At 43.6% G+C, this 21,421-nt stretch overlaps 1 protein-coding gene across 1 annotated transcript in view; it reads right to left on the reverse strand.

The window, feature by feature from the left end:
* COL20A1 (collagen type XX alpha 1 chain) overlaps positions 1-18,316 on the reverse strand; it is a 43,029-nt gene extending 24,713 nt beyond the window's left edge. The window contains exons 1-11 of the mRNA XM_063459563.1: positions 18,210-18,316; positions 17,524-17,608; positions 8,862-8,972; positions 7,949-8,092; positions 4,921-5,031; positions 4,651-4,812; positions 3,475-3,630; positions 3,163-3,282; positions 2,271-2,435; positions 2,019-2,177; positions 1,747-1,919 (exon numbers count right to left, since the gene is read on the reverse strand). Of these exons, the coding sequence (XP_063315633.1) occupies positions 1,747-1,919; positions 2,019-2,177; positions 2,271-2,435; positions 3,163-3,282; positions 3,475-3,630; positions 4,651-4,812; positions 4,921-5,031; positions 7,949-8,092; positions 8,862-8,972; positions 17,524-17,596 (1,374 nt within the window). The 5' untranslated portion in view covers positions 17,597-17,608; positions 18,210-18,316. The remainder of the gene's footprint in view (positions 1-1,746; positions 1,920-2,018; positions 2,178-2,270; positions 2,436-3,162; positions 3,283-3,474; positions 3,631-4,650; positions 4,813-4,920; positions 5,032-7,948; positions 8,093-8,861; positions 8,973-17,523; positions 17,609-18,209) is intronic.
* Between the last annotated feature and the right edge of the window lie 3,105 nt (positions 18,317-21,421).

Consider the following 21,421-nt stretch of genomic DNA (forward strand, 5'->3'; position numbering starts at 1 on the left):
AGAGCGTAGCACGGGATAGCAAAGCAACCAATGTACCAGTAATAGCACAGAACGTAGCACGGGATAGCAAAGTGACCAATGTGCCAGTAATAGCACAGAGCGTAGCACGGGATAGCAAAGCAACCAATGTACCAGTAATAGCACAGAGCGTAGCACGGGATAGCAAGGTGACCAATGTACCAGTAACAGCACAGAGCGTAGCACGGGATAGCAAAGTGACCAATGTACCAGTAATAGCACAGAGCGTAGCACGGGATAGCAAAGCAACCAATGTACCAGTAATAGCACAGAGCGTAGCACGGGATAGCAAAGTGACCAATGTGCCAGTAACAGCACAGAGCGTAGCACGGGATAGCAAGGTGACCAATGTACCAGTAATAGCACAGAACGTAGCACGGGATAGCAAAGCGACCAATGTACCAGTAACAGCACAGAGCGTAACACGGGATAGCAAAGCAACCAATGTACCAGTAATAGCACAGAGCGTAGCACGGGATAGCAAAGCAACCAATGTACCAGTAATAGCACAGAGCGTAGCACGGGATAGCAAAGCAACCAATGTACCAGTAATAGCACAGAGCGTAGCACGGGATAGCAAAGTGACCAATGTACCAGTAATAGCACAGAACGTAGCACGGGATAGCAAAGTGACCAATGTGCCAGTAATAGCACAGAGCGTAGCACGGGATAGCAAAGTGACCAATGTGCCAGTAACAGCACAGAGCGTAGCACGGGATAGCAAGGTGACCAATGTACCAGTAACAGCACAGAGCGTAGCACGGGATAGCAAAGTGACCAATGTGCCAGTAACAGCACAGAGCGTAGCACGGGATAGCAAGGTGACCAATGTACCAGTAACAGCACAGAGCGTAGCACGGGATAGCAAAGCAACCAATGTACCAGTAATAGCACAGAGCGTAGCACGGGATAGCAAAGTGACCAATGTGCCAGTAACAGCACAGAGCGTAGCACGGGATAGCAAGGTGACCAATGTACCAGTAATAGCACAGAACGTAGCACGGGATAGCAAAGCGACCAATGTACCAGTAACAGCACAGAGCGTAACACGGGATAGCAAAGCAACCAATGTACCAGTAATAGCACAGAGCGTAGCACGGGATAGCAAAGCAACCAATGTACCAGTAATAGCACAGAGCGTAGCACGGGATAGCAAAGCAACCAATGTACCAGTAATAGCACAGAGCGTAGCACGGGATAGCAAAGCAACCAATGTGCCAGTAATAGCACAGAGCATAGCACGGGATAGCAAAGTGACCAATGTACCAGTAACAGCACAGAGCGTAGCACGGGATAGCAAAGCAACCAATGTGCCATTAATAGCACAGAGCATAGCACGGGATAGCAAAGCAACCAATGTACCAGTAATAGCACAGAGCGTAGCACGGGATAGCAAAGCAACCAATGTGCCAGTAATAGCACAGAGCATAGCACGGGATAGCAAAGTGACCAATGTACCAGTAATAGCACAGAGCGTAGCACGGGATAGCAAAGTGACCAATGTACCAGTAACAGCACAGAGCGTAGCACGGGATAGCCCAATGAGCAGATAGCAGTTCTAGGGTTTTTCATTTTGTTATAAATACTTTATATCCCATGTTGGGAATAGTCTGGTTTTGTCAAAGAACCTTTAAATCCGAGTATTAAAACATATCCTCTATATACTGGTTTCTAACGTCAATAAATCTCAGGATACAGAACTCTAAGATGTCTGTATAGTTTTTGCACCTCCTGAGGGTTTCCCCCTCGCGACGGGTAGTACACAATGCGGTACTTGCGGACGGGCTGCTGTGGGGGTGTCCAGGACAGGCGCATGCTCTTTGCAGTTACATCCGAGACAACCAGGTGTGTGGGGCTGGGGTGAGGATCTGTGTTATCCTGGAGACCCACATTCTGAGACCCTAGAAAGAGAGAAACACTATGTCAACATCCAGGACAGGTGCAGGAATCAGTTTAGTGACATTTGGGCTGTGGTGACAATGTCCCAATCAAAGACTCACCCAACTCCCTTCTTCTCTCCTTCAGCCTCATGCAGAGAGCCCGAGAGACGTCCCCAACCAGGGAGAAGAGCAGTGGGAAGTCCGCGACCATGTGAACAGTCAGATCTGTTGGCTCAGATGCCACCTCTCTAAGCTCTGACTCATCTGCATTCTTTACTCCTAAATCAATGGGAATTAAAGCGTCGATGAAAGATCAGGACTAGATTATATCAGTGCTACTCATGAAAGGACAATAAGATAAAGGAAACTTGCCGATAGTGAAAATAAAAATCCCGGCATCTTTCAGGGTTTGTGACACTGTGATAGCATCATCCTGTGACTTGCCATCTGTCAGGAGAATGAGTACTTTACCAGCTTGGCCACGGGCACCTGAAGCTGCTCTCAGATTTTCTTCCAGGACATGTGTTAACGCCAGACCTGCTCGGTGTAATCATGTAACAATGACTAGTTAGAATCCTTCCCATCTCCATACTGAGCAACTTACCCACTCTCGTCTGCCCACTGAGCACCTTACCCACTCCCGTCTGCCAACTAAGCATCTTATCCACGCCTTACCCAATCCCTTCTGCCCACTGAGCAACTTACCCACTCCCGTCTGCACACTGAGCCCTTTATCCACTACTTACCCACTCCCATATGCACACTGAGCTCCTTACCCACTCCCGTCTGCACACTGAGCTCCTTACCCACTCCCGTCTGCACACTGAGCTCCTTACCCACTCCCGTCTGCAGACTGAGCTCCTTACCCACTCCCGTCTGCACAATGTGCTCCTTACCCACCCCTTGACTGCACAATGTGCTCCTTACCCACTCCTTTCTGCACAATGTGCTCCTTACCCACTCCTTTCTGCACAAGGAGCTCCTTACCCACTCCCGACTGCACAAGGAGCTCTTTACCCACTCCCGACTGCACAAGGAGCTCTTTACCCACTCCCGTCTGCACACTGAGCTCCTTACACACTCCCGTCTGCACACGGAGCTCCTTACACACTCCCGTCTGCACACTGAGCTCCTTACACACTCCCGTCTGCACACTGAGCTCCTTACACACTCCCGTCTGCACACTGAGCTACTTACACACATGCATAGCACCCCTTCCTGATCACACAGCACCCTACCCACTTCTGAAAACCAAAATATTTACCTGTAAATGTGTTTCCTCCTTTATATCTTAATTTTTTCAAAGCATCAAACACTTCAGCTTTTGATGAAAAAGTGTTGAGATCCCATTCAGTCTGTGGCTCCCCGCTATACTGAGATAATCCTGCAGGGGGCATGCAAAAGAGAAGGAGGCTCTAATAGTAATACATAAGCATACATAAAGCAAGTGTATACATACATTATACATAATATTCCTTTTACTCTACAGCACATCGCTGTGGCCCTGTATGGTTCTGTGAAGCAAATAGTGGAATAAACACTATGAGTGACCGTGCACAGGTCTACTTGGTCCTACCAATGCGTATCTTATCTCGGGAGACATGCAGTGGGCTGAGTATCCCCCCCAGGAAATTCTTCACCAGTCTGAAATTGGTCCGTCCTACGCTCCACGAACTGTCTACGAGGATCACGATGTCCCACTCAGTGGCAGTGTCACAGAGACGCATGACATCTAAAACACAGAAATAAGAGATGACAATGGAAAAACAATATTGGCACCAAGTCTCAAGAAAAGTATAGTAATGGGGTAAAGTGGCACCATGACACAAGTGCCATGTTTGGCGATAAGAGAGAGGTAATGAGGTAAAGTGATACAGGCGCCATGTCTGGTGATAAGAGAACAGTAATGGGGTAAAGTGATACGGGCGCCATGTCTGGTGATGAGAGAACAGTAATGGGGTAAAGTGATACGGGCGCCATGTCTGGTGATGAGACAGGTAATGGGGTAACATGATACGGGCGCCATGTCTGGTAATAAGAGAACAGTAATGGGGTAAAGTGATACGGGCGCCATGTCTGGTGATGAGACAGTTAATGGGGTAACGTGATATGGGCGCCATGTCTGGTGATGAGACAGGTAATGGGGTAACGTGATACGGGCGCCATGTCTGGTGATGAGACAGGTAATGGGGTAACGTGATACGGGCGCCATGTCTGGTGATGAGACAGGTAATGGGGTAACGTGATACGGGCGCCATGTCTGGTGATGAGACAGGTAATGGGGTAACGTGATACGGGCGCCATGTCTGGTGATGAGACAGGTAATGGGGTAACGTGATACGGGCGCCATGTCTGGTGATGAGACAGGTAATGGGGTAACGTGATACGGGCACCATGTCTGGTGATGAGACAGGTAATTGGGTAACGTGATACGGGCGCCATGTCTGGTGATGAGACAGGTAATGGGGTAACGTGATACAGGCGCCATGTCTGGTGATGAGACAGGTAATGGGGTAACGTGATACGGGCGCCATGTCTGGTGATGAGAGAGGTAATGGGATAAAGTGATATGGGTGCCATGTCTGGTAATAAGAGAATAGTAATGGGGTAAAGTGATACGGGCGCCATGTCTGGTGATGAGACAGGTAATGGGGTAACGTGATACGGGCGCCATGTCTGGTGATGAGACAGGTAATAGGGTAAAGCAATGTTCCTGCCTTGCTCTGTGTTTGGATTTGCTGGTTTTGAATACCTCTCTTTGAGGGGCTATAAGTAGCAGACACCTCTCTCTCCAGCTTTACGAGGCTCCTATATGTGGGTCTAGGAGTCAGGGTGCTGTTTGCAGGACTCGATTTCTTCCCATCTGACCCTCCTCCGGACAAAATCACAAACTGCTCCTCCTCGCTCGCTCTTTCTGCAAACAGAAACATTTCAGACCCTGAACAAGATCTCCCCAAATAAACCTTCCCAGGTCGTCTGTAGCAAAAACAACTAAAACTGGCCCAGTTCTACCCATACAAACCTCTACCCGTCGAGTTTCCCTTTGATGGCTCCACGTCACCGATCTGAGGGACTGCAGTCCCGTCATCTGACCTCCTCCTGCTATTTCTAAGCTGAGATTTTAGGTCCTCTACTGTGAAAACAAAAAAAGAGAACATGATGTGGAGTTTAAAACCTGTGCCTTAAAGGGACACTATAGTCACCTGAACAACTTTAGCTTAATGAAGCAGTTTTGGTGTATAGAACATGCCCCTGCAGCCTCACTGCTCAATCCTCTGCGATTTAGGAGTTAAATCCCTTTGTTTATGAAACCTAGTCACACCTCCCTGCATGTGACTTGCACAGCCTTCCATAAACACTTCCTGTAAAGAGAGCCCCATTTAACCTTTCTTTATTGCAAGTTCTGTTTAATTAAGATTTTCTTATCCCCTGCTATGTTAATAGCTTGTAGACCCTGCAAGAGCCTCCTGTATGTGATTAAAGTTCAATTTAGAGATTGAGATACAATTATTTAAGGTAAATTACATCTGTTTGAAAGTGAAACCAGTTTTTTTTTTCATGCTGGCTCTGTCAATCATAGCCAGGGGAGGTGTGGCTAGGGCTGCATAAACAGAAACAAATTGATTTAACTCCTAAACGACAGTGAATTGAGCAGTGAAATTGCAGGGGAATGATCTATACACTAAAACTGCTTCATTTAGCTAAAGTAATTTAGGTGACTCTAGTGTTCCTTTAAAAAACAATTATCTGCATCTTTTATTTACAATAGTGCTTAGGAACTAATGTTAAGAGAGAATGGTCTGCCTAGATCAGGGGTGTCCAAACTTGTTTCAAAGAGGGCCAGATTTGATGAAGTGCACATGCATGAGGGCCAACCATTTTGCCTGACATTCCTTGAACCATTAAAATGAAATGCAAATTAACTATTTGATGCAAAGTTTATTGCAAATGGCATACTTTTCATTTCATCTCTTTATTCTGTCCCTCTTTATTCTGTCTCTGTCTCCCTTCATTCTGTCTCTGTCTCCCTTCATTCTGTCTCTGTCTCCCTTCATTCTGTCTCTGTCTCCCTTCATTCTGTCTCTGTCTCCCTTCATTCTGTCTCTGTCTCCCTTCATTCTGTCTCCCTTCATTCTGTCTCCCTTCATTCTGTCTCCCTTCATTCTGTCTCCCTTTATTCTGTCTCCCTTCATTCTGTCTCCCTTCATTCTGTCTGTTCAGGGAGAAGGAACCAAATCCTGCGACGTCGACGTCCAAGAGATCGCGAGAACACAGACTGAGGACAAGCAGTGACGTCCATCTGCGTTCTCGCAATCTCTTGGCCCCCAGTGAATCCCTGTGCGCCGCTCAGGATCACAGCGTTCAAAGATCCAGGGATCCTGAGCGCCGCTCCGGGATTCACTGGGGGCCACCACAGATAGATTAGCCAAATTACCTGTGGGGCCGTTTTAAACCGGAACGCGGGCCGCAATTGGCCCGTGGTCCGGACTTTGAACAGGACTGGTCTGGATGTTAGATATTCACACATTGCGTAACTAAGAATTAGACGGTTTATGTATACAGGGGCGTATTAGCCGCGAGGCAAACAAGGCATTTGCCTTGGGCGGCATTTTCCAGGGGGCGGCAAAAAACGCCGCCCCCAAATGCCCAAGGCAAATGTCTTGTTAGCCTTGCGGCTAACAGACATGCTGGGCTGGTTGCTGGGCGGCCGGCGAGGGAGCTCTTCCCCTGAGCTCTCTGCTCAGCTCCCTCGCGCGCCGCCCGCTGAGTGAGACTGGGAGCCGGAATATGACGTCATATTCCGGCTCCGCCTCCCAGCCTCACTCTGCGGGCGGCGCGCGAGGGAGCTGAGCAGAGAGCTCAGGGGAAGAGCTCCCTCGCCGGCCGCCCAGCCTGCCCGCCAGTGCCGCCCTGCAGCCATTGGACCACCAGGGAATGGGAGAACCTCCCCCACCCCCAGCATTCCCAAAGGTAAGGAGGCTGGGGGGGGGGAGTAAATAAAAAAATGTGTTAGTGTGTGTGTGTGTGTGTCTGACTGTGTGTGTCTGATAGTGTGTGTGTGTGTGTGTCTGATAGTGTGTGTCTGTTGGTGTGTGTGTCTGACTGTGTGTGTCTGTCCTAGTGTGTGTGTCTCACTGTGTGTGTCTCACTGTGTGTGTCTGTTAGTGTGTGTGTCCGACTGTGTGTGTTTGTTAGTGTGTGTGTGTCTCACTGTGTGTCTGTTAGTGTGTGTGTTTGTTAGTGTGTGTGTCCGACTGTGTGGGTTTGTTAGTGTGTGTGTGTCCGACTGTGTGTGTTTGTTAGTGTGTGTGTCCGACTGTGTGGGTTTGTTAGTGTGTGTGTGTGTGTGTGTGTCCGACTGTGTGTGTCCGACTGTGTGTGTCCGACTGTGTGTGTCCGACTGTGTTTGTTAGTGTGTGTGTCCGACTGTGTGTGTCTGTTAGCTAGTGTATGCGTATCTGTCAGTGAATGTGTGTGTATTTAGAAGGCGGGGCAGGGGGGAAGGGTTGGGTGGCGCGCGCGCGGGGGGGGGTGTCTGAGTTTTGTCCTGCCTAGGGCAGCACAAAACCAAGATACACCACTGTATGTATATATTGGAGTCTTCTTACACAAAGACCAAATTTTGTTGAGAGTTCCATATAATTTTTATACATGTACTAAGAAATTATTCAATTTACCATTCATCATAGTACAAAACCATTATTCATTATGTGATATAGATGCGTACACGTGTAAAACATGTGATACAGATATAGATAAGTCCACGTGTAACATATGTGGTGCAGATACGCTCTGTATTATACGTGGTATAGATATGTACATGTGTAATATACGTGTAATAACTTCATGCGGTTTATGAGAAGGCTTCTCTTTCTTCCTCTGTAAACATGGACCCACATTGTACTCTGAACCAAGGTCGGCCAAACAGAGAGACATCTGTACAACTAGTACCATGATGCTTTGCCAGTCTTAAGGGAGGGGGGGAGCTGTGAATATACTTTTACCCCTGTTTTACCACATCCCCCATTTCATTTCAGTCCTTTACTCACTAATAAATCTCTTTTTGGCAATGATGGAGTCCTTTGTCCCCTGAATGACGTGGATTTGCAGAACGTACTCCTTCTCGGGATGTAAACCCCCCACTGTCACTTTTGGGGTTTTGGTTTTTAGCATTACTTCCTGTTCAGGATCTCCTGGGGGAGAATAATCACAAGGTTATCAACTAAAGTGTCAATTGTCAGAAAATCAGCGAATTTCGCATTCTTGCTTAAAGGAACACTATAGTCACCTAAATTACTTTAGCTAAATAAAGCAGTTTTAGTGTATAGATCATTCCCCTGCAATTTCACTGCTCAATTCACTGTCGTTTAGGAGTTAAATCACTTTGTTTCTGTTTATGCAGCCCTAGCCACACCTCCCTTGGCTATGATTGACAGAGCCTGCATGGAAAAAAAAAACTGGTTTCACTTTCAAACAGATGTAATTTACCTTAAATAATTGTATCTCAATCTCTAAATTGAACTTTAATCACATACAGGAGGCTCTTTCAGGGACTAGCAAGCTATTAACATAGCAGGGGATAAGAAAATCTTAATTAAACAGAACTTGCAATAAAGAAAGCCTAAATAGGGCTCTCTTTACAGGAAGTGTTTATGGAAGGCTGTGCAAGTCACATGCAGGGAGGTGTGACTAGGGTTCGTAAACAAAGGGATTTAACTCCTAAATGGCAGAGGATTGAGCAGTGAGGCTGCAGGGGCATGTTCTATACACCAAAACTGCTTCATTAAGCTAAAGTTGTTCAGGTGACTATAGTGTCCCTTTAAAACAGCCAACATGAAGAATTATCCAAGCCAGCTCTGATCTTTTAACTTTAAACATAAGATTCAATGTGAATTCCTAGCAATTCATGCTACAGTGCATAATCCTGGTAGAACGTGGCCAGGAAAGGTCCGTTCCTCTGACCTGCCACGGGTTTCACCAAGACTTTATATCCACCGGTGGACCCCTCCGAGTCTTTCCATTTCATCTGTAGTCTGTCCTCCGAGAGTACCGTAAGGCGCAACCGACTAGGGCCTACAAAACAGAACCACATGGACCAGAATTAGGATTTTCACACATTCTACAAATTGGGGGAAGCAATAAACCATTGTACTTTTTCCTATGAGCACTTCCTGTCTGTGATGTAAGGAGGAGGATATAACATTAAATTCTATCAAAATATGGAAATGGTTACATTGATAAGTGAGAATGTTATAAATAATTATTTAAACCGGCACTCAGGAACATAGAAGGGCTTACCGCGTTTATAGTTAGCCAGACTGATGACAGGCAGATAAAATCTGCATTTTATGAATAGTGTCCCTTTCGCAGTATGAAGGCATGGCAATGCGATTTATTAAGGGTTTGGCACTCCAGGAGTTAATGCATCTGATCTATGTTACCTTCCATCACAATGATTATATAGTTGGAAGGAATGTGGTGTCCTTGTGGCACCTGGTGGCCACTTTGTAGAATGCAGGTTCCATTCATTATTACAATTATTTATATAGCGCCAGCATATTCTGCGGTGGGGTACAACAGATAAACCAAGACAAATGATTCTAACAAAACATGTTTGATGAATGAGAACGGTATGCAAAGAGTTACCAACATAAGCTACAAAAATCTTGGATTTAACTTGTTTTACCTAATTTGCAATGTCCTTTTTAGGTAAACAGTCGGCGTGGATTATGACATTATATTTAGTATAAGAAAAGGTCGCTCGTTAGCCTGTCATTGAAACCAGCTCTAAGACGAGGGATGGTCACACAGATAGTAGCTGTGTCCAGAGACTTCTAAAAGGGATGTTCTCACACAAATGTGTCATTCCAAAACTCCATTAATGCAATAAAAAGAGGAATTACAAGATGCCAATTTCATCTGTTATTTTATGGATAGTACATAGGTAAATAATGACAGAAGGGGGATCAGAAATACAGATACAAGGTGGAATGGCGTTTAAACGCAGATTTAGGGACAGACACCGGACAGATGATCTAATATTATATAAAACATTGTTACGGATCACATCCAGCTTGCTGGGCCGTGATGCATTCATGACACCGTATTAGCAAGGTCTGATGTGGGAGAGGGGGTGACACTGGACTGGGGACATTGATCACCAGCAGAGGGTTCTAGAAAGCAGCAGGTGATATATGTAGTATCGGCAGCATCAAAATAAGAACAATTTAAATTAGTTTATACATTAAGAGAGCATACTGGCACGACAAAAAAAATAAATCAATGGATTAAAAAAGGACAGATCGCAGAAGAGGGGAACTCGTTAAATTGCACGGTACATGTGGGTGCAAAAATAAGGTACAATCACAGAACTGCTGACCATGACAAAGATAGCAGAAATTCTAGTTGACACAAAATTGCCACATCTACAACATTTTTGTGGACACTAAATTTTGCTCATGTTGACTGCAGGACATGAAGAGTGCTCCCCGCAGTACAAAGGATTCACATGCGGCTAGAAGAAAAATCAGTATGTTAAAGGGACACTTTATGTCCCCAATAAAATAAATACAAATCACTATTTAGTAGATATACCCTCAATGAAACCCACGTAGCATTTAATTATGAATTTTTTGATCGAGGTATATCGAAGAACAGCATGTAAAAGCTGTAGATCTTTTATCTGCAGCGTTTGCAAACCCTCCCATTCTAACCCCGCCCAGACTTTCTGTGGCTGTCCAATCACAGACTTCCCAATGCAGATCAATGAGAAGCCTTTGCAAGGCAGGTGCTCTGCGCAATTGTTGCCTCTTGAGTTTAGCTTTACTGAGTATTCACACAAAGCATTTCTGCTAAGCGAACGTGCTTAAGGAGTCTGGAATGTGCCTTTATTCGAAGCAATTCCTTGATTCTTCCTTTTTCCCCCTAATTCGGCTATGTTGGCCTAAATTTTGCAAATCACTTCAATATGTAAAAGCGCATGGCTTACCGAATAAACCATTAGTACATTGTACAAATTCAGAGACTGACACGGTGCGTAAAGTTAATCAATACAGACAGCTCTTCACGTTTGTCAGAACCTGGGAGTTAATTGCAGTTATTGAGAATTATTGAACATGTGAGCTGCCCAGGCACCTGTCTGGTCTATATACGAGCGCACACGGGAACCTGAGATCGCAAGGAATTCCAGAGAACAGCTGTCTGACAACAATCGCCCTCCCAGCAGGACCAGGGGGCTTTACAAGCAGTCCACACATTGAGGATTTCCGCAGGTTGATCCGTCACAACCACTCTATCTCCGCTCACTGACACACCTGCTCTACATGTCCTGTGTGGCAGTGACCCAGCGTTTACCTGGATACATCACTTTGTGATCGGGAACGTCTGCAATATGTGGCATTTTAAATCTGCTTAACGGAAATCAGGGAATTCATCAAAAGGAAACGTGCAGCTACATAGTGCAGGGCACAGCTTTTCATGCACCGCCCATCAGCACAAAGAAGCAATATGTATTGAGAACAACCCAAACCCAGTACTCGTAAATGCTCTTTTCAGGCCCTACCAGCAGGTCAGAGTGTCCCCATACCCCTGCTTTATTATAGGTGCCTTTCACAGGGATATACAATACCCTATAGAAGGTCCTCACACCCTGTCTTAAAGGAACTCAAAATAACCATTTCAGAAGACAGAGTGGATTATTTTATCTCAATACAAAATGTACCTATTTTAATAGAAATTAATATTAATTTATATTATAAAGCACTGGTATATGGTCACCATGTATATGCTTCTAAACTAGACAAATATCTTTTTTTATTAGCAAATTGTGTGATATATTGTTACACTGTATCAGAGTTTATAAACAAAAATATCGCAATGTATGATATAACATTGATATACAGTGACAATATCTCACACTGTGTGATAATAATACAAACATCGATACACAGTGACAATATATTACACTGTTTGATAATACAAACATTGATACACTGTGTCGATGTTTGTATTATCATACAGTGAGATATAGTGTCACTGTGTGTCGATGTTTGTATTATCATACCGTGTGCTATATTGTCACTGTGTGTCGATGTTTGTATTATCATACAGTGTGATATATTGTCAGTGTGTGTCGATGTTTGTATTATCACATCATGTGATATAGTCACTGTGTACCGATGTTTGTATTATCATACAGTGTGATATATTGTCAGTGTGTGTCGATGTTTGTATTATCACACCATGTGATATAGTCACTGTGTACCGATGTTTGTATTATCATACAGTATGATATATTGTCACTGTGTATCGATGTTTGTATTATCACACCGTGTGATATATTGTCACTATGTATCGATGTTTGTATTATCATACAGTGTGATATATTGTCACTGTGTGTCAATGTTTGTATTATCATACAGTATGAGATATTGTCACTGTGTGTCGATGTTTGTATTATCACACCGTGTGAGATATTGTCACTGTGTATCGATGTTTGTATTATCATACAGTATGAGATATTGTCACTGTGTGTCGATGTTTGTATTATCACACCGTGTGAGATATTGTCACTGTGTATCGATGTTTGTATTATCATACATTGTGATATATTGTCACTGTGTATCGATGTTTGTATTATCATACAGTGAGATATAGTGTCACTGTGTGTCGATGTTTGTATTATCATACCGTGTGCTATATTGTCACTGTGTGTCGATGTTTGTATTATCATACAGTGTGATATATTGTCAGTGTGTGTCGATGTTTGTATTATCACATCATGTGATATAGTCACTGTGTACCGATGTTTGTATTATCATACAGTGTGATATATTGTCAGTGTGTGTCGATGTTTGTATTATCACACCATGTGATATAGTCACTGTGTACCGATGTTTGTATTATCATACAGTATGATATATTGTCACTGTGTATCGATGTTTGTATTATCACACCGTGTGATATATTGTCACTATGTATCGATGTTTGTATTATCATACAGTGTGATATATTGTCACTGTGTGTCGATGTTTGTATTATCATACAGTATGAGATATTGTCACTGTGTGTCGATGTTTGTATTATCACACCGTGTGAGATATTGTCACTGTGTATCGATGTTTGTATTATCATACAGTATGAGATATTGTCACTGTGTGTCGATGTTTGTATTATCACACCGTGTGAGATATTGTCACTGTGTATCGATGTTTGTATTATCATACATTGTGATATATTGTCACTGTGTATCGATGTTTGTATTATCATACAGTATGAGATATTGTCACTGTGTGTCGATGTTTGTATTATCACACCATGTGATATATTGTCACTGTGTATCGATGTTTGTATTATGATACAGTGTGAGATATTGTTACCATGTATCGGTGTTTAGAAATTAAAATCTGTTTGGATGATCATACAGTGTTATATTCCTGGTAAATTCTCCACACACAGATCAGTTTTGTAAATAATCCTCTTAACGTTGCAGTTATTGAAAAAACTATTATTTTCTAAATCCTTTAGGATTGTGTTTTAGCAGATCTGAGTGGCCCAGTGGGCACCGTCACAGAATCTGCGCTTCTAATGCACGGTGCTGAGACCAGAAGGCAACCGCTAGTGTACTCAGTGACACACATCCCACAGACCACGTAGGGTACCACGGATCCACTAGGTGCATAGAAAACCACACGCTGTGCACTCATTCACAGACCTGCATCGACACTACCCAGCTGGGAATAGGCAGCCAGAAGCTGTGATCTGAGGTGTGAATTAGCAGCTGTGACAGCATGAGTCCAGAACAGACTGAGGTGGGAAATGTATATCGGGAATATAGGGACGGAGAGGGAGAGGGTAGAGAGAGACAGACAGAGAGAGAGAGAGGGAGAGAACAGACTGAGGTGGGAAATGTATATCGGGAATATAGGGACGGAGAGGGAGAGGGTAGAGAGAGACAGACAGAGAGAGAGAGGGAGAGAACAGACTGAGGTGGGAAATGTATATCGGGAATATAGGGACGGAGAGGGAGAGGTTAGAGAGAGACAGACAGACAGAGAGAGAGAGACAGAGAGACAGAGAGACAGGATAGACTGAGGAAAAAGAGAGACAGACAGACAGAGAGAGAGAGAGGGAGAGAACAGACTGAGGTGGGAAATGTATATCGGGAATATAGGGACGGAGAGGGAGAGGGTAGAGAGAGACAGACAGACAGAGAGAGAGAGACAGAGAGACAGAGAGACAGGATAGACTGAGGAAAAAGAGAGACAGACAGACAGAGAGAGAGAACAGACTGGGGAGAAAATATATACTTTGAATACAGAGAGAGAGAGAGAGACACACACAGACAGACTGACTGAGGTTGGAAATATACACCTGATATCCCACTGTACAGCACTACGGAATTTGCTGGCGCTATATAAATAAATAATAATAATAATACAGGGACGGAGAGAGACATACACACAAAACAGGTGGCAAAAATCTGTACCTGGAATACAGGGATAGGGTGAGACAGAGCAACAATAAGACGGACAGAGTGCATGTGAGGGGAAGGATGTGGCAGGATTATTGTATGTTCCAGTTATTACATAAGTTATCAGAGTGGTAAGTATAATAATGATAATAATAATAATTATAATAAAAACAGGGTTAAATTCACAAAGACAGTGGCACGTGGCAAAATGTATTGTTCACCAAAACGGTCAAATTATACAGCTTTCCATTTCACACTCCCTGGTGTCAAATCATTGAATTCTGTTATATAAACACTTATATCTGAAAATATGATGTAAAGGATCGGTACTCTCCTGATGTACTGTGAAAAGGTGGTTCGTTTTCCGGCATGGGGGGCAATGGGTTTATAAGTTTTGGTGTCACGTGAATCCTCAGACAATCGTTTTATGTTGTGGGCCTGGGGGAAATCGTTAAAACAGAGTTCATTTATTGTCACCCCTGTATGATTAACCCTTGAGTGGGCACGATGAGGGACACGTGTGTATTCTGTGCGCCATGTGGGGGTATCTGCAGGACAGAGCACTCGTCTGCCAACCTCTGAAGCTGTTCGAAGATTTCCGCTGTGCCCCCCATTAATAGAGAACAAGGGGAGACTGTCTGTCGGGAACAAAGCTATGTTTTATCTTCGCGCGCACACGGGCACACTCTGTGTCACAGCTGCTGACCCTGCCCAGCCCTGGGGTTACAGACAGTGACAGAAACAGATTCACAACAGGAAGATTCACAGGACGTTGTCGCCTCTTCTTAAAAACAAAAAGAAAGAAAAAAAAAGCAGCAACACCAAACTTCTGTACATAGGAGATATTATTCCACCAAGAGTGGGCCTGGCAACGTTTCGACCTGTGAGAGTCTTTGTCAAGCCTGGATTTCACCACATCACATACACCTTAATTAGGCAAAGTGTTTAAATTCAATGACATACACCTCTCAAGGGGGGATTGCCCCTTTATATACCAAAATGTGAATATATACGATATTTAACCTCTTAAGGACACATGACATGTGTGACATGTCATGATTCCCTTTTATTCCAGAAGTTTGGTCCTTAAGGGGTTAAAGGGATACTGTAGTGCTATGAATACAAATCTGTATTCCTAACACTACACCTAGATATCCCCCCCCCCCTCCTCTCCTGGCAGTGTAAGGGTTAATAAGCCCCTTTCTGTACTCACCCAATTTTACAATGCTTTGTTACGGGGATTTTACGGACGCCGGATGTCCTGGTGCAGAGCATGGGCCATTACAGGCAGTCTTAACCCAATGTAAGTATTGCCATTAACATGCCAGGGTTAAGGGGGCATGGTCACTGCACCCAGATAACTTCAATGAGATAAAGTGGTCTGGGTGCCTATAATGCGTGATTCAAGTTTCTATATATCACTTTTATCCTTTTGCCATTTCTGAGTCTGATACTCATATGCTCATAAAAAGGGGTAATAGGTACTTCAGAGGTTGTTTGTACAGCTTGATATATATATTTTTTTAATATTGATATACGAGTCTTGCAAATTTGATTTTGTATTCTTTCCACACGTTTGTAGGCTTCCTTTTGCAACACTGACATTTTGTCTATATTCACGTTTTTGTAAGCAAAGGGTTAATCCCATTGCTCTGTAGCTCCCCCCTTGGGAGGGGTATGGAATTACAATTAAACACTTTGTCTATTTAAGCTGTATGAGATATGGTGAAACCCAGGCTTGACAAAGACCCTCACAGGTCAATCTGTTGCCAGGTCCACTTTTTTCTGTATCCTGGGGGGCCAAAGGAAGACGGCTTTAAAGGCACCCACCCAGCTTCATTCAGAGTGCCCACTCCCTCCACCTGGCTTCTTTCCAAAAACAAGTCTCAGTTACCGCAAATGTCAAACACTGGGTAAACGAATGTGGCAGAAAATAAGACGAGTATTGAATTATCTCGTTCCAGTTTGTACTCCGTGATACACTGGGCACCATATAACATACATAGCTTCCGATGTAACAAAAAGACTGCAATCACTGCTTGAGAACCACTCAATAAAACAATGAAAAGCACCTAGAACTCAGTAATACTTTTTCAAGCAATGCTGCATTTACATTTTTATTAAAGGGATAATCCACTGCCCAAATTAAAAATAAAATAAAAATTATGAATCGCCGTTTAGTAGATATACCCACAATGAAAGCATGCATGCATTTAATTATGTATTTTATCATTGGGTTTTAATCTAAAAACAGCTTGCAGTAGTTGCAGATCTCTTCTGCTGCCTTTGCAAGCCCTCCCCTTCTAACCCCGCCCAGACTTTCTTTAACTGACCAATCACAGACTTCCCAATGCAGCTCAATGAAAAGTATTTTTTTAATGCAGGTGCTCTGGGCAATTGCTGCCTCTTAATTCCACTGAGCTAACCAAACCAGGAAGTAACATGACCTATGTCTGATTGTAACCAGGTTCATTTATAAGAGTGCCAATATCTACTGAAATCTGAATTTTTTGTAAAAAAATAAAAAAATAAATAAACAAGGACATACTCTTCACACAGAGCATTTCAGTAAGTTAAAACTGCTTTAGGTGTGTAGTGTTCCTTTAAAGATTTAGCAAAAAACATCACAATTCAGTTCAGTCCTGGCACAGCCAAGGCACACAATGCAAATGAAGGAGAAATGTAAACATTGTTTTCTCTAGGCTGACTGCCAGGTGAAAAGGGCGGAGCTTACAGTAATGATTGATAGGGAGCCGAGATGGATAGTTCCAGGATAGAGATTTATACAGCGGGTGCATTTCTACATTGAATGTTTTTTCCAGACCTCAGAAACACATTTGTTAAATATAGTGATAAGCAAAGATATCAGAACTCCTGGGAAGTAACAACTAAACTTTAATTTCTTATCAGAGTCCAGAAATATGGTGGGAAGAAAATTAATTGGAACATTCTTAATCTCCACTAGAAGCATAACCGTTGCTCAGTGAGATTGTATTTACTAAACAGAGATATGAAGCAGAATTGGCACGGATCAATGTATCAGAGCAAGAAGCAAACACAAATACAGCTCATTTATTTAGATTGGCTAATCCGGCCGCTGTTACCCTTCACACCCCGGTATAAAAGCCCCCATGATACCCTAGCTCAACTTACCTTGTGTCTTGGTACCAAGGAGAATATGGGACAAAATCACCACGCACATTACCCAAGTGGCACACCTGCACATCGTGTGTCTGATCTGTGGGGAAAGAAAGATTTTCTGCTTTAAGGGTAGAATTTCTAGTTTACCCTTTCAGTGCCGAGAGTGTGTGAAAGATTAGGATTCCATGCGCACACTGCCCCAGCACTCAGAGGGTTAATTTCCATCACTGTGATTGGTGCAATGAAGGAGACCGCACTATACAGGGTTAGGGGACACCATGCCTTACAGGGTGTATTAAAAAGAAAAATACATTTAAGAAATTGGAGAAGAACTAAAAAAAAACAAAAAAGGTATTTCGAGAAGTCGAAAAGTTTCGGTAAATCCAATATTCCATCTCGCATTCTGGAAAGATATTCGACTGCGCTTCCAGTCCGCGTCTTTGGCGATAAACCAAAACATTCTCTTATCAAATCGGTTACAATACACACATTCTTTCTAGAAAACATTCTACAGTTCTGCATAAGTTGACATTGCTTTAATCCAGAGACTTCTCTCCAGACATTAAGCAAACGGAAAAAAAGAAAAATTCAGAAATTAACATTTCTTTATGAAGTTGAAAACAACAAAAAAAAAAAAAACACAACTTTAATTTTTAGTGTGGAAAATGAGGAATATCCGCCATGAGCAACGTTCTTACCTCCCGGGTTGGGTCACCCTTGTCCCGCAAAACTTTAAGACCGCGTACTCCTGCGCAGGCTAGGCTGTATCTTGGCTTATTCCATGCCAGGGCACCTCCTGTGTGTCGGTCTCAGACATTAATACAGGGTCTGTATGTGAAACGAGAGAGTTTATAATCACATCCTCCCTCAGCCCATCCCTAAATCTCCCCAGCAGCTCACACCAAGGTCTGCCTGTCACTCACGCTCCACCAGAGATCATCTTTGGAAAACTGACAGATCACCTGTTTCATTAGACGCTTATTCACTGAACACTAAATATTCGTGAAATGGAAAATGAACGCAGGATTTAAATGAGAATAGCTGATCTGAAAAAGTTATCCAACTTTAGTCACAAGTGGGCTATACTAGCAGTAATATTGTAATTCCGTTTTATTCACATTTCAGGGGTTTATTTTCTAAATGATTAGAAGAGAAGGTAAAGCTGCCACGTTGGCGGTGTAGTAGTAGGTCGGAGAATACTTTGGGATCCGTTGTTTTATCAAAATTTTTGCCAGAGGGACTTCAGATTGCTACACCCCTCTCACCCCCACCCATACGACATTTATTGGAAGCAGAATATATAGTTACTCGCCCCCAGATTAATCTTTACAGCTCACAAGACAGGCCCTCTTTAGAACTCTACTCCTAAAATGGAAGGCCACTCCATGCATCTACAACTCCGTCAAGTTTCCTTTTGTAGCGGAGAGATGATTTCCCACAGCTTAACTCCACTGGTGCATTAGAATAATTCAGGAACAAGTAGTAAGTCCAATAGGGTAACAAGCACAATCAGCAGGGCAATCCAATAATATCCCATCACCTTTCCCAATAACTGGACGACACAGTATCAGGAGTAGAACTGAGGTTTAATGACACAATCCCTGCTTTTATGTGATTCTCCCATGCAAGGGAGGCACCCACCATAATTATTACAGTAACCAATCACATAGACGTTACCTCCCACACATCTCCTCCCCTTAACTTAACAGTTAACATAATTATAATATGCATACTTTTCCCCCAATTCTTGAATTATCCCCAAATAAATGTGGTACCCCATGGTAGCCCTGATCTGGGTGAGAAACATATTCAAAAATCACCCAGATCAGAGCAGGGGTTCGGGAGTTATGAGGAAGCAAAGATTTGACCGACCGCACAGGCAAAGTAGCCGAAAATAGTTCCATGAGTTTTGGCCCTGCGGTCGATCTCTGTTCGTGCATAAAATGTCCCGAAAGCATATGCCCTCCATGGTTGAGTTAGCATTCGGATGAATCCCCTGGTTCGTGGGATTCATCCTACCGAACGATGGGTCGTTCATGAGTTTCAATCGGCACTTTCTGGCGGTGTTCGGTTAGTCGAGTGTCCGATTTGAGTTCCAGACACTCGACGACCAAACACCGCTGTTCGTGGGTTTAAGATGGCCGCCGCCATTCAGATGGTGAATACAGCAGTTCACATGCAGACTTGTACAGCTTTTTACCGAACAACTTGATATGGCCACATATAGTTATAGGAAAATCTTTATAATACATGCACAGGTAAAACCTTTAGGTTCCAACAGTAACATTATGAAGGGAATGTATTGGACAGCCAAATTGCTACACCTTTTATCCCCATTCATTTCATAAACAAGTTAACTATGTAGATTTGTATTTAAAAAAAAAATAAAAATATTGTGCTTCTGTATAACCGTCATGTTCTTGTGGTGAATTTCACATATTGGCCATGTAGCGGAGAGCTGATTTCTCACAGCTTAACTCCACCAATATATCCAGAGGATGCAGGAACAAGTAATAAATCCAAGAGAATATTCAGCACAATCAGCAATAAAGTCCCATAGTATCCCATCACCTTTCCCAATCACTGGACGACACACAGTATCAGGAGTAGAAGTGACTTTTAATGGTAACATTCCTGCTTTTATGAGATTCTCCCATGCAAGGGAGGGATTCACCACAATTAGTATATTATCCAATGCCAGCGACGTTACCTCCCACACATCTCCTCCCCTTAGATTAGCCTTTAATACAATTATACACAACACATTTTCACCCACTTTTCAGATGTACCCCAAATCTGGGAAATATGCCCAGATCAGACCAGGGGTTCGGGAGTTATGGGGAAGCAAAGATTTGAGAGACCGCAAGGGCAAAGTAGCCGAAAATAGTTCCATGAGTTTTGGCCCTGCGGTCGGTCTCTGTTCGTGCATAAAAAGTCCCGAAAGTATATGCCCTCCATGGTTGAGTTAGCATTCGGATGAATCCCCTGGTTCGTGGGATTCATCCTACCGAACGACGGGCCGTTCATGAGTTTCAATCGGCACTTTCTGAAGCCCTGGAGGTCTTAGCAGTGTTCGGTTAGTCGAGTGTCCCAAATCGGGGAAATATGCCCAGATCAGACCAGGGGTTCGGGAGTTATGGGCAGGTAAAGTTTTGACCGACCGCATGGGCAAAGTAGCCGAAAATAGTTCCATGAAATCTGGCCCTGCGGTCGGTCTCAGTTCGTGTATAAAACCGGATGAAAATACCAAACAAATTAGCTGTTGCTTGCCTTTATTTGAATCCCCTTGTTCGTATGAATATTTCTACCGAACGGCGGCCCGTTCTGTAGTTTCGGCACGAATCCATGGAATTCTGGAGGTCTCAGCGGTGTTTGCCTAGTCGAGTGTTCGATTTTAGTTCCAGACACTCAACAGCAAAACACCGCTGTTCGGGAGTTTAAGATGGCCGCTGCGTGTTCGTCTCACGAATGGCGGCCACCCAGAGGACAAAGAACACACTACATTGTTGCAAACGGTAATTGGAGGCACACTTACTACTGGGGTGGTCTGAATGTTCGGTAGTTTCACTCTCATAAAAACTGGAGTGATTCTACCGAACAATCAGACGAATACTGCATACAATGTGAATACACAATACATGAAAACATATTAAAAGACACAAATCTTGGTACATAGCTTAATGTCCTTTGCTGCATACGGTATATGGTCCGAAGTCTCTGTAATAGCATACTATGTCCCTGGCTGGGTCTTAAAGGGCCAGTAGTGCCTTTCAAAATCCCATGAATCCCAGCCATTGTACTTAAAGGGTCCCATCTTCCTGGGACCATAATCACTGGGCAGGAGGTGAGCCATCAGCCCCCTCCAGGGAACTGGAGCGTACTCTGTTATACGACCCAGTCCGCTATAGGC

Source organism: Pelobates fuscus, chromosome 6 (assembly GCF_036172605.1).
Source record: "Pelobates fuscus isolate aPelFus1 chromosome 6, aPelFus1.pri, whole genome shotgun sequence".
NCBI lineage: Eukaryota > Metazoa > Chordata > Amphibia > Anura > Pelobatidae > Pelobates > Pelobates fuscus.